We start from the raw sequence: 13,599 nt of genomic DNA, 5'->3' as shown, positions 1-13,599 counted from the left end.
AATGTATGAATATCCATAGGTTTATATAAGACTTGAGTATCACCATTTATTAGTTTGAGTTTTTAAGTGGAAATGAACTCAAGTCCGTATGAGTCCATTAGAAATTCAATCGCAAAAAAAGAAAAAAAGAAAAAAAGAAAGATAGTATGGTACAATGATGCTCTTATCAATCGATCAATAAAAAAGTTTCGAGTTTCGATTCTAATAAGCAGGATTACCACCATACTATTTCGATTTCTATTTACTTATACTACTACTTTTGTAAGCTAAAATAAAAGAACTTGCTTAATTGATGTATGTTCATTTGTTTTCTCACTGGGAGCGGTTGAATGACATATCGAGAATGTTTAGTCCATGGCTCAATTTCTTGACATATGAATTGATAATCGTAGATTCAAGATGAGTCAAATGATTTATGGGAAGAGAAATGGATAAGACTTTTTTTTTGGGAGAAATGGATAAGACTTCAATGATAAAACATGGATGGGCTGGCAAAATAACATAATTCATCATGTTTGGAGTGTAATTAACTAACTGAAGTTGGGTTACATTTTCTGCATTAATTTATTTCTGACAAACAGGTTGGCAAGCTTTTCCCTCTTTTTCGTTTTTTCTTTTTCCTTACTAAGACCAGTGTAACTTTGCCAAAATAAGCGATGCAAAAATTGTCAAAATTGGATAAGGAGAGAGAGCAAGAGGATCAACCGACAAAGTATTTGATAATCTAATTTCGCCACCTAATAGGAGAAAATACTAATAAAATTGCTGCAAAGGAATGATTGACTATCAATGACGCAACATGTCTGTAATAAATTTCAATGATCCTAAGTGTTTTTTTATTACTACATTGTAGCTGTAATTATTTAGGAATTTGTTGGCAAGGCCAAGGCGGAAGGCAATAATTTCGAAAAAAAAAAAGGAAGAAATTTAAAGAAATTATATCAAACAATAGGAGAGTAATTCTTACTGTGTGTTTAATTTTAGAGTTAAGTAGAGTTGAGTTTTGATTTTAATTGAGTTATAATGATTGTGTTGTTGAATTATGAGAGAAAGTATGAAAATGTAATGAATAATTAAGAGAAAATGATGATTGTGTAATAATGTTATTATTGAATCGTTGAAAAAGTAATGAGTAGTTGAGAGAATTTAGTATTAAAAATTAAATTTAGTATAATGAAGTTATATGTGGGTTTATATACGGGGCTCACCTTTTTGAATTAGAAGAGTTGATTTTTGTTGTGTAGTGAATAAAATTAAAATTAGAGTTAAATCTTAAAATCATACCCTAAAATCAAACGGGGTGTTTGTTGTCTTTGAATTCAATTTTACTGAAATACACAATCATAAATTGTATATATGTATTATCAAATTTGCCCATGATCAAATAATGTTGACACATATCTTTTTATATGTGGAATAGTGCTTCATTTGGTAATGGATTTTAACTCCATTACTACTATACTCCATTTCATTTTTTTTCTAACAATATAATCATTATTATTTTATTTTTTTTATTTTATTCAATAATAAATTCTCACACATATGTTTTCTAATAATTATCACAATTAATTTTTAATAATAAATTTCTCCACTATACTCCATTCTTTCATCAATTCAACAACATAATAATTACATTTTATCTTTTTCTCCTATTAAATAATAAATTTTTACACATAATTTTTTCTAACAATTATTATAAGGATATTTAATTATACATATTAATATTTGGAACGGAGTGAAATTTAACTCCGCTTGCCAATAAGATTTCCTAGATTTGTCCAATTCACATTTGATGATTTATCTAATCCGTATACACATGTTTTAATTAGAATTCAGACCCTATTTAGTTATTTCAAATCAAGCTTAATGTCATTGCATTACATCTCTTGGAAAATTGTCTCTGTTTTATTTATTTTATCCTTTATAAAAAAAAATCCTTTGGCAGGAAGGGCCCATAGATTCCTCTGGGGGCAGAATTATGCCACTTGGATTCAAATAATTCATGATTGAGCTTTTGGACCACTTGTCTTTTTTCAAGGGCAACCAAACCAATATATGGCTCACAGGTCACGAGCTAACAAATGATCAACGAATAGGATTTTCTTCAGCCAAAAAGAAGAAAATAATACTGCCGAAAAAAAAGAGAAATACAAAATATATAAATAAAAAAATCGTAGATTTTTAACTTGTTTTGGGAGGCAACAAATACTCCACAGATCTTAGAGGAGTCTATTTTGTAAAATATTTCAAACTAGAGGATTACGATTTGGGTAAAGCTAAATAGCATCATAATATCTATTAAAATAAAGTTGAAATTATGTTATCACCTATCTATAATGGATAAGGTACAATAATCACCATTATCATATGCATTAATTAATTTGAAATCAATAATGCATGCAATATTTTAATTGTTAGAACTTACAAATTAGCTATAAATGAATGTATGTTATATACTACATTTAAGGAAAATAGTGAAAGCTTACATTATCTTTTGCACAAAAGCAAAACCTTTTTATTTATTTATTAATGGTGATAAATAATCAGGAATAATAGTTTCGCCGAGAGAATAATTTGAATAAACAAATCGTGTACGAATAATCATTAATCTAATCAAAGTCTAATCAACACGTGCATTGATCGACTAAACTACATTTATATCTCATTTCCCGATTACTTAATGGTTCGTTGCATCGGCCTGTGGTTGCATAAAAAATATTAATAGACTAGATAATAATCACGATTGGGCAACATGAAGCTCAATTTGAGGTATATTCCAAGGTTTATTCCCCTTCCTCTCAATTATATCCTTATGTTAATCCGGGTTTACCTAAAAACAATGCAACGTCGTTGGTTCTCCTAAGAAAGCCGGGATTATCATAAGAATAAGATTCTTATTTTTCGACAAGAAGTTGCGCTTGTAAGGCACGGTTCATATGATATGATGTGGGAGTTATGTAAATCGATTACCTAGCATTTAGTAACGAGATTTAATTGATTTAGTTTTATTTGAGAATGTGAAGACAAAAGTAGTTAGAAAAATAGAAAAGATATAATATAGAATTTGAAGAAAAAAATAATAAAATAATAAAATAATGATTGTGTTATTGAATTGAATAACAAGTAAAGTTAAATAAAAATTGATTTCGTTATCAAGCATACCGATATATTTTATGTACAACTTGAAAGGCTTTTGAATATTTTATTTTCCCTACAATTAATAATTCATAATTCAATTTATGATTATTAAGGTCTATGAATCAAAAGTTAGGAAAGTAGTTCTACTTTTTTTTTCCTCCATTATAAAAAAGAAACATTTGGAAATGCAAATATACACAATGTGTTTGAACTCCCTCATCGCCTTTGGACTTAAAGTGAGATAATGTTTTACTGCGTCTTGTTCGGTGCAAGTTTTGCGGTATTTGATCGAACGAGAAAGCGACAACACTTTCTAGACGCAAGGATGTGCTTGAAACACTGTCGATGTTGTCGTTGTAAGGGAGAGAATAAGCTTATCCACGCCACATTAGTTTTAAGGTCGTTGACGTGCTCAATAAGCCAATCCAAATCCGAATATATAACGTTGATTTTGACCGTACGAGGAGCTGTGGTGTCGGGTGACGTGGCAGCGGCCTCTGTGTTACACGAAAGGCCACGGTTAACTGTTTCGATCCGCTACATCCCGTCTTACCGTGAGCTCTTCCAATCATTCAACAGGTATGATTATCTCATCTCACAGTGGTACCTCCGAGACCTTCGGAGCTGACAAGATATTATTAATCAGGACAGCAGAAGCACGTTTATATTTGGTGGTCGCTATGGAATATTCAAGAAATTTGCACAATTTACACGTGGACTAAAAAAAAATATATAGGACAGTGGTGCACGCTCTCGCATGGTGATCAAGATGTCTCATATTCGATATTCAGATGGGATTACATATTATTATCATATTTTCTTTTATTATTTATAATTATTATCGGAATGATATGTATCCATGTAAGATAAGAGTTATTGTGGTCAAACTCATATGCTTCACGTTGTCTCCACGGAAGGATAATGCAACCGGTCCCTTCGAGGACGTTCATTGCTGCCCCACATCGTTGGATTATTTTCATCTTGCATATCCGAGGACGAGGAGTTAATTAAGGAGATCATTTTAGGACCATAGAACCCCATTCATTAAATGGAAAGGTTTGTCATCGGCTAACCGATTTAATCGGTTGAGGTTAATATTTCAATTGCAGAGCATGTTGCTTGTGTATTGTCAGCTATATCATTCAGGATCTCAATGCAATTGTCCTAAACTCAACTTTATATGTACAATTATATGTGTATTTGTATCCGTCAACAAGGTAACTTTTTTTTTATCAGTTCACATGATAGTTCTCTCCAATTCAGTTTTTCTTTTCCTCTAATCTTTCACATGATATAAGTTTCATTTTCCCATATTTTACAATGCAGATATAGTCAAGGTCCCATGGAAAACACATTTATTTTCCTTATTCTCCAGCGCTGTCACAATCATCATCATTTTCAATATCTATTATTACTAGGAAAGAGCCTATGCGAAGCCGCGGGTCTCCAATTTCAGTCAACAATATTTTTCATTTGACTGAATGTGAGCAAGGATTTAGTAGTAATGAAAAATAAAACATTAACGAATTAATATAGTGTGGGTTATTTCAAAATAGATAAAACACTCTAATTTTGAAACTATCTTAATCCGGTGAACATATAGACACGTGGAGGAAAAAGAAATGAGAAACTTAATTAAACGATAGATTACTTATGTAATTATTTTGTCAAATTATGAGTGCGTTTGGATTTAGAGTTGAGTTGAGTTTTTATTTTAATTGGTTTATATGATTGTATTGTTGAATTATAAGAAAAAATGTGAAAAAATAATAAATAATTGAGAGAAAGTAATGATTGTGTCGTTGAATTGTGAAAAGATAATAAATAGTTGAGAGAATTTAATATTAAAAATTGAATTGAATGATTAAAAAATTAAAAAATTAAAAGAAGTAATGATTGTGTTGTTGAATTGAAGATAAGTTGAGTTGAGTTAAAAAAATTTTAAAAAACAAACACACCAAAATTTTTATATAACCCCCAATTACTCAACTCATCAAAACTCCGTAATTTGTACTTTCATGCTTTTATTTTAAGTTTGCATATAATATTATAAATTTTAATAATTCTTTACGTTACAAGGTTTAATTTTCTAATACGATTATTTTTAAGAACAATATGATTTTATTATGAGATTTTTACTGCCAACTAATAATATATATTTGCGTATACGTGCGTGTAAAAGACGGTAGAGATTCCTTAAATTTCAATCATACTATCTCATTAATATGGAGTTAATATTGGCTTACATCATTAATATTTAATTTGAGTATCTAAACCTTGCGCACTATTGCCAAGCTGCCCAAGCCTACTAGCGTATATATATATATCTATATATATATATATATATATTTCGTCCTTATATTTTGTTACCATATAGAAAAAAAATTATATTTTATATCTATACTACTACAAAAGTGAGAATAAAAATTTTAGTCTAATTTTCAATTTCATTAACTAGTTTTTTTTTATATATAGTTTTCCAATTTTCTTTTCTTTAATTTAAAGGTTTTTTTTATCAATTATTTTCAGGGAAGATGGCACATTCAAGCTAGGAGGGGCGATTTGCCCCCTTCCCCCCAAGTAGATATTTTCTCATTTTGATTTTGCCCCTTGATTTTCTTAAAGGAGCCTAGAATAAGTAAAAAAGATATTTAACTTATCTCCACGTAAGGAAGGAAAGATTTGTGTTTTAATTTTACACTTCAGAAATTTCAAACACTAATAACAGAGCGTTGAATTTCTAAATTTCATGCAACATTCAGTAAAAAATTCAATTATGACTAATAAAAAATTTGCATTTTTTTATCATGTATTCATACACCGTATAATTTCATATAAACCTTGGTATAATTTAAAACCTTGCCCCCCAAAGAAAGTTTCTGGCTCCGTCACTGATTATTGTTTTCCTTTTATTTATGTCAATTCTCGTCCCTTTAATTGAAAAGTCTCTAATAGTTGTTACATGTTAAATAGAAGTTCAAAAATTTAATCAATATATGTATATATAATATCAAAAGATTTGCCCATATCTCGCACAACCACTACACAACGGCCACGTCGTCGCCTTAACTATATAAATATTATATACAATGGAATATTTTTTTGTTACTCAATGGAATATACAATCTTACATTATAGGAATATGTAGATGCTTTTAATACAATGAAATATATAATATAATTTTATATATTGACAACAATATATATGGTCGGAAAATACATATATCCGTTTGCTCATATGTGGCAAGTATATAAAAAAATAGTGAAAGTGTTTTATATGTAATGGTCATATGTGGCAAGTAAACTTTCTCACATGAAATTGATGAAATAAAATTATATCATGCAATATATTATAATAGTCGCCTACTACTCATAATGGCCGATCTTTTGTCAATTTGATCCAATCTTACATCAGTTTGGTCGTTTCAAAGAGGTTTCGTCAGGTTTCGCTTGGTGAGTTCATTATTTTCTTTTGAACAATATATTTGCTTTATATTTCTATTTGATTTTTTCATGTATATGGATGACCGTTTATCTTTGTTCATATTCTTATTTTATCTAATATAACATATTTGAGATGGCATAATGGTTTATCACATGTTAATAGAATAGGGTCCGAAAAAAGATATGTGGGCAATTAGAGTAAGAATGACAAGATTGTGGAATGCTGCAAACACAAGAATCAACGAAGTCATCAATCTTGACATGATTTTTCTTGATGAAAAGGTATTATTTTGCACATTTTGAGTGAATATATATTTTTATTTTTGCAAAAAATTTAATTACTTATTAAATTATTATTTTTAATGAAATTAGGGTCTATTAATACATACAACTATACAAGCATAAGAAAGTCTCGTACCGTTACTCTGTGAATGCGAATTATACTCTATTGAGAGGTTTACAAAAGGCATGAGGGGAAAAGAAAATCATGGCCCCACAAGCATTTAGGCCCAAGAAATTCACGCAGGCCCAAAGGAAAAGAAAAGGGCACTAAAAGCCCAGTAAAAGGACAAATTTACAAGCTCAACCCCTTTGTTAATTAAACGTGGAGGGTGCTTACTACGTTGTTTAGTAGAATAAATCAAAATATGTTTGCTCATTTATATTATTGAAATAGAATAGATCTACATAGATAGTAAAACACGCTAATCATATCTATTTTAGTGAAAATAGTGGCAAAATTAAGTAATAGTTAATATTTTTCTTCAATCATTTTGTAAGATTAGATTGACATGGAATACCAAAAGAATGATTTATTCTATTTTTCCCTTCAAAATAGGCTGTAGAGAAAATATGTGTAGAGAAAGGCAATAGGCATCATATCTAGGTAGAAATCACATAAACTTAAATAAACGAATTTACTTATATTACCTATCTTATTTGAATTTTTATTCGTGATTTTTGTATTTTCCAAGAATTTAAAACTTTTTTATAATAAAATAGTTATCCTTAAGATAGATGTCGTTCTCATCAACTTCTCTTAACCAACATCTCCCTTTCTTATATTGTAACATGTACACTAAGCTGTACAAATAGAATTTTCACTTCGATTATGCGATGTCAAATATGTAGAATAATATGTTGTCCCATCATGGAAAAAGGAATAGAGAAAGATGAAAGATTAGGTACCTCGATGAGTTGATTTTTGTCATCTTTGTTATTCTTCAACACGTAAATAAAACTGAACTACAAAGAGAGAGAGAGAGAGAGAAAAAAAAAAGAAAAAGAAAAAGGGAAATCAATAATAGGGCATGTAAATAAAATTCACTACCTATAGTCCAAAAATAAAAAAGAGACAAAAAAAAAAAGAAGGTTAATTGTTAAGGGCAGAAAGATCATAATAAAATTATTACCCGTAACTCGTCATCATTCGACGAAGAAAGCGCAACTGTTTCTTCTAGTCTAAAAAAGCAATGGGTAATTTAAATGCTATTTACTAAACCATGAGAAGAATCTAGATAGTTTACGGTTAATAATGAAATGTTGACTAATTACATTTACCAATACCAACATTTCCAAGGATTTTGCTATAAACCAGAAAATCGAAGCAGAAAGTTCCATGGATAAGTGGACGGATGAGATGAAGAGTGTTGAATGAACTGGAGGTGCTTTTTTGCTTCAATCTTTAGTAAGATCTGATCAATGACGAGAGCCTCTCTCGCTCATACACAAACCCAGAAAATAGAAGTAGAAAATTCCATTGATAAGTGGACGAGAATAAGGGGATGGATAATGTGAAGACTGTGGAAGACATCAACTATATACTGTTAGTGATTTATGTGAATATCGGGAATCTTCGAATTTCTTAATACGACAAAGTTGTTCATTCTAATCGCGATTTTGCAAATGATTCCATCCCATTTCTTCTTTTTTTGATACGATATGATTAATGTCTGCATTGCCAGTTTCAAGAATCATTCAATCAAATGTGTTCTAAAGAAAATCTTTCCCGAAAATTTGGTTTGAGATCCAAAACGGTTGGACCAAATTCAGGTTTAGACACATTATATGTTGCTGGAAAACTTATTCATTGCAGGAAACCAAGATTTTGATATCGAACTTGTCGAAAATTAAGTCGAGAAGTCAGGAAACATTCAAGAACAGGGACCCATTGTCCAGATTTTCCGTACAAAGATACCTGAAATCTGCAAGAGGAGACTCGATTTTCTATCCATACAGCAGCGGTTGTAGAACTAACTGACGCCCGAGATTTCTTGTACCAAGACACCTTCTATACCAATGGGGTGGGGTGGACATAACCGATACCTAGCCCATCACTTGTGCTTTTTCATCAGGAATTCGACATATGCCTTTGCCACTCCTGGACATATGTCTTTGATCAAGTTGAGCAGAGCGTCCATCTCCCTCCCGACTTCTGCAGCCCGCTCGTGAATGACCCTCAACTCGGCCATAATCTCTTTTGCCCGCTCTTCGGTCATCTCCTCAGCCTTGACTTTCCATGACGATTCCATGGCCTCCTCCAACAACTTCTCAGCCTTCAGCAGCAGAGCAGTCAAATCTTCCTCTTCCGAATCAAGGGCAGGAGGGTCTTGCTCTGGACTCTCGCCTGCGTTCAAGATTCTCGACATCTCACTCCTCTTGTCCTTAAGAGTGTGGAGAGCTTCCCAACAACACAACCTCAGTAAGCTGAGCACTGGAGGGGGCGCAGTGCGGTCTCTTGAAGAAGAGCTTCCTGAAGCTGCTGCTGAAGACGAATTCTCCATGGTTTTACCGGACAACCTCACTGAGCCTAGCACTGGTGGGTCAGCTGCAGCGCAGTCTCTTGAATAAGAGCTTCCTGAATTTGCTGCTGAAGACGAATTCTCCATGGTTTTACTGCCGTCTCCCGGGTCTCGGGGTTTTTCTTTTACAAGCAAATGGAGTGGGAGAGGGAGATGAGGATAGAGAGGGAGAGGGAAGGCGGGAAATTTAAAGGGATGGTTTCTGAGTGGCAGTTGAAAGTAACTAACTTGATGATGATCTTGTTAAGTCGGTTAGATACTGTGCATCTGTCTTGAAATATTATCGTACGTATGATTTTCATCCGTGCCTCTTGACAAAAAGATGTCGTATGTGTATTAGATCTTCTATTGGCTATAAATGAAGTTAAATTTACAAATTTAGGATGGCGATATCGACTAACTTGTGCTGTGCATGAAAGCACCCAACCTCCCTGAAGATCAAAATTACAATCAAGAAGAAAGGCGCCGAATTTTGTCCGAGTTCATGATGATCTAAACGCATATAATCATTATACAGCTGGAAAAAGAAAGAAAGAAAGAAGTAACGAATTTGATGAAGCGAGAGAAAGAAGACCATAGGCTGATTATGTTTTCGATATGGTTACCTGTGGAGTTGATGTTGCGTTGTCAACTATCAATCGAATCAATAACATGTACTGAAGATGCAAAGAAATTTTTGGTGCCTAAGCTACTGACTTCTCGGCATCCTTTATTTGAAGGAAATGTGGAGGTTTAGTTAAATTGCTTCAATCTTTAGTAAAAGATCTGATCACTAACGAGAGCTGTAGTTGTTTCGAAATTTTGCCAAATGTGTCGGGAGTGTCGAGTTTGCGAATACTCGCCGGCATCCCCAGAAAGTTCTTAGTTCTGACATCTCCTTTCCATTTTATATATACTTGTGATTTGGGTAAAAAACATACCTGTAAAACCTTTACTTGGAAAAATCCATAGTTGATCCCAATTGATCCTGATTCACCAAGCTGATCACCAGCTGTCCTCGATCAGACATTAAATCAAGTTGCTTCCTTTGGTTCTTTTTTGTTATTTTCACCCTTTATTTTTCTCATCAAATTAACTCTTCCCCTTCCCCAAATTACATGTCGAGGCAATTCACGTGATTGTATCCGAATATTTAACTGGGATCTTCAACGAAAAGAAGCACCTGTTCTTAAATCAAAAACTTATTTTGGACCCAAGCAACTCAAATGGGAAGACCAGAATTCGGTAATAGAGTCGATATTACTCGTTGTGTAAACCTTATTTCACAATCCCAAATCCCTAATACCCAATAAACCTTCAGCTCTAGGCAGGCATGGACTGGTTGTGTTATCAAATAGCATAGACGATTCAGTTTGTCGTGCCATGAGACCTGCATTTTGCTTGGGCCTTTCGAGTTGATCCAGGCTGTCGAAATACATTATATAATGCAGAACTATGCCATGAGATTTTGTTTCTCTAACCTGTGGGCACTCATGAAGATGTCAGTTCCGAGTGCAGAAATCGGCGTAACAGAAATCACTAGCAGTTGTTTTGCAAGCCACAAAACACAGCAACTGACGAACCATAGCAAGTGAAATTTTTACTTGAACTCTATATCACATCAAATTCGTTCTCTGACTTCACCTCGAGCAAAGTCTTCATGCAACATCGAATCTTTCCTCGGAATTTATAATCAACATTCAACACCGAGACTTTCTCAAGTTGCCTGGCTAGTCATGCCCCGCAGACAAAATTTTGATTCAACTAGACTCTATGTAATAAAATACGAGTTGTCACATACAAATGGTCGAAAGCTTAAGGCTAATGATCGATTATGATACCGTTAGATTGTATTATGAGCTGGCTTCCCCGCCGACGCTGAACCCCCTATCGGCTGCATAGTCGACGAAGCTATAGAGAGGGATCACACTGTCTCCGTATTTCTCGAACCCGTCCAGTTCCCCCTTGGCCTTTGCCCGGAGCTCCTCCGCTACCTCGCGAGCCTTCTCAACACCGTAGACCTGAACATAGCTCTTCCCTCTCTTCTCCTCGTCTTTCTCGTCTTCGCTCGACCCACTCTCCTTGGTCGTCTCCTCTAATATGTCATCAACCACCTGATACAAGACTCCCACAGCTCTCCCATACCTCCTCAGCCTCTGTATCTCCTCGTCCTCAGCTCCAGCGATTAAGCCCCCGCAAACAGCGGAGCACTCGGCCATCTCGCCAAACTTCTTCTCCTGGGCAAACTCAAAGGCGTCAGGCCCACCCTCGAGGTCAAGGAACTGACCTGCAGCCATGCCGGTGGATCCCACCGCACGGGCAATCTCGGCGATCACGCGGAGGATGCGGGGCCCAGGGACTAGATCAGAGGGTGTATGAGAAACGATGTGGCGGAAGCCTAGTGGAAAGAGCGCGTCACCCGCAAGGATTGCCATGTCAACACCGTAAACCGTGTGGTTAGAGGGCTGGCCTCGCCGCGAAGGATCATCGTCCATGCAGGGGAGATCGTCGTGGATGAGGGACGCTGCATGAACCTGACCAAAAGCCCACCTAGTAAATCATTTTTCCAAAATCATATAAATGGTCCTTCATATATTAAAATTAGATAACATTAATACATATTCACAAACCGAACAAAGATCTGAGAATTCGAAACGGTGAAACCAATACTCCACGCATGTGAGGTGTCTTGTTTCGAACTAGAGTAAGCTTGCTATCAGTATATTCAAAACTGTACTATTGTCGGGTGATTAGTCAGCGATGCCTGGACACTCCTCATTTGGAAAAAAAATAAAAAATGGTACCGTTGTCTATTCTGCAGTTATCAGTTGCTAATAATCACAAAGACATCAAATGTGTGACTTCGATACTAAGAAACATGTCTGCTTATCAAAATAGATACTAAGAAACTTGTCCATCGAATTGTTTGGTCATTCTCATAAGACAGAATTCAGCTGATAACAATCTTCTGGCCTCTCATTGAAGACCCTCCCCCGCAGTTTAATTCTTCCAAGAAGCAACCCTGCAGCTGTTTTCCATCAGAATGAATGGGCAGGGACTAAGCAACGGAATGCCCTCTTCTATCAACACCAGTTAGTGAAACAATCACAAGGAACAATTCGCCAAGTAGAACCAGTAGCACATCCCAGTCCATTATTTCGAAGTACAGAAAATCTACCACCACCTGAGTTTCGCCTCTTCTTTCGAAAATTAATAGTGGCTGGATGAACGCATTAACTTAACCTGAGCATGACATATATCATGATTATACCGCTTTCTACTGTTAAACCACTTGTATCTATCTAGCTCATGACAAGAAGAAACTTCAGCTGCGAATTATCATAATCACTTAATAATGATAAATGAGCTTGTGTGCTAATTGCCAACTGATAATCTAAATCAAGAATGTGAGAATCATTATACCATTTCGAGGGCGCACGCCGTGGGGAAGGCGGCGATGCGGGAGCCACCGAGGAGCTCGCAGGAGGCGACGCACATGACGGGCGGGGCCCGCTTGGCCCCTTTGGCGAGGACGGAGTACTTCATGGCCTCGTAGATCTGCTCCGGGTACTGAACCGCAATCGCGTCCTCCAGTTTGTGATTGATCTCCCCGATCAGCGTCGTCCAGTAAGTCTTCAGGTCGAAGAGTGCCGACTTCGTCTGGGTCATTGAAACCGAGGCGGAGCATCGGGCTGCGAATCTAGCGCCGGGGCGGCTCCTCGGGAGGCAGTGGAAGCTCGGCGGTGGGGATAAGCCGAGAGTTGAAAAGACCATGTTTTTGTTGGTGCTGAATCGATTACAGATTGTGGGGTGTCTTGTTTGATGGAGAATCAGAGAATTTGTTGGAAATGGGAAGTGAAGACCGAAGCTTTTCGTGAAGTGGAGAGTGGGAGGAGGAGGAGATGATGAGGATGTTGGTGGGAGGCGTGAGCCACGAGGAGAGTCCTGAAGTCAACCAATTAAAAAGTAGGAAAACTATACTTCTGCCCACTTAAAATTTGGTTATATATATATATATATATATATTATTTTCATCATTTTTTTAAAATTTTTTTAATCTTTTAATTCCTATACATTTTAGTACTTTCGATCTTTTTTTTTCTTGATTCATTTTTATTCAATACTTTGATTATTTTCTAATTTCATTCTTTTGTCATATTTTTTATTAGAGGAGAATTTTAATTTTGGTCATCAACCTTTTAAAGTTTTTTTTAATCCTAATTCTTTTATTTTGTTTA

The 13,599-nt window shown here is 34.9% G+C and overlaps 1 protein-coding gene across 1 annotated transcript; it reads right to left on the bottom strand.

Moving 5' to 3' along the window:
- Nucleotides 1–10,936: 10,936 nt before the first annotated feature.
- LOC116205235 (heterodimeric geranylgeranyl pyrophosphate synthase small subunit, chloroplastic) lies at nt 10,937–13,334 on the bottom strand. Its single transcript, XM_031537763.1, has 2 exons — nt 12,785–13,334; nt 10,937–11,895 (listed from the first exon to the last, which is right to left on the bottom strand). The coding sequence occupies exons 1-2, from the start codon at nt 13,133–13,135 to the stop codon at nt 11,215–11,217; spliced, it is 1,032 nt and encodes a 343-aa protein (XP_031393623.1). The 5' UTR covers nt 13,136–13,334; the 3' UTR covers nt 10,937–11,214.
- Nucleotides 13,335–13,599: the final 265 nt, after the last annotated feature.

The sequence above is a fragment of the Punica granatum genome, chromosome 4, assembly GCF_007655135.1.
Source record: "Punica granatum isolate Tunisia-2019 chromosome 4, ASM765513v2, whole genome shotgun sequence".
Taxonomy (NCBI): domain Eukaryota; kingdom Viridiplantae; phylum Streptophyta; class Magnoliopsida; order Myrtales; family Lythraceae; genus Punica; species Punica granatum.
Note: the sequence above shows the minus strand (reverse complement) of the source record. Positions and strands in the feature narration are given on the sequence as shown.

Coding starts and splice junctions, on each gene's coding strand:
- LOC116205235 (XM_031537763.1), bottom strand. CDS start 13,135: ATGGTCTTTTCAACTCTCGGCTTATCCCCACCGCCGAGCTTCCACTGC. Junction 11,896..12,784: donor CGGCGTGCGCCCTCGAAATG/GTATAATGATTC, acceptor GCTTTTGGTCAG/GTTCATGCAGCGTCCCTCAT.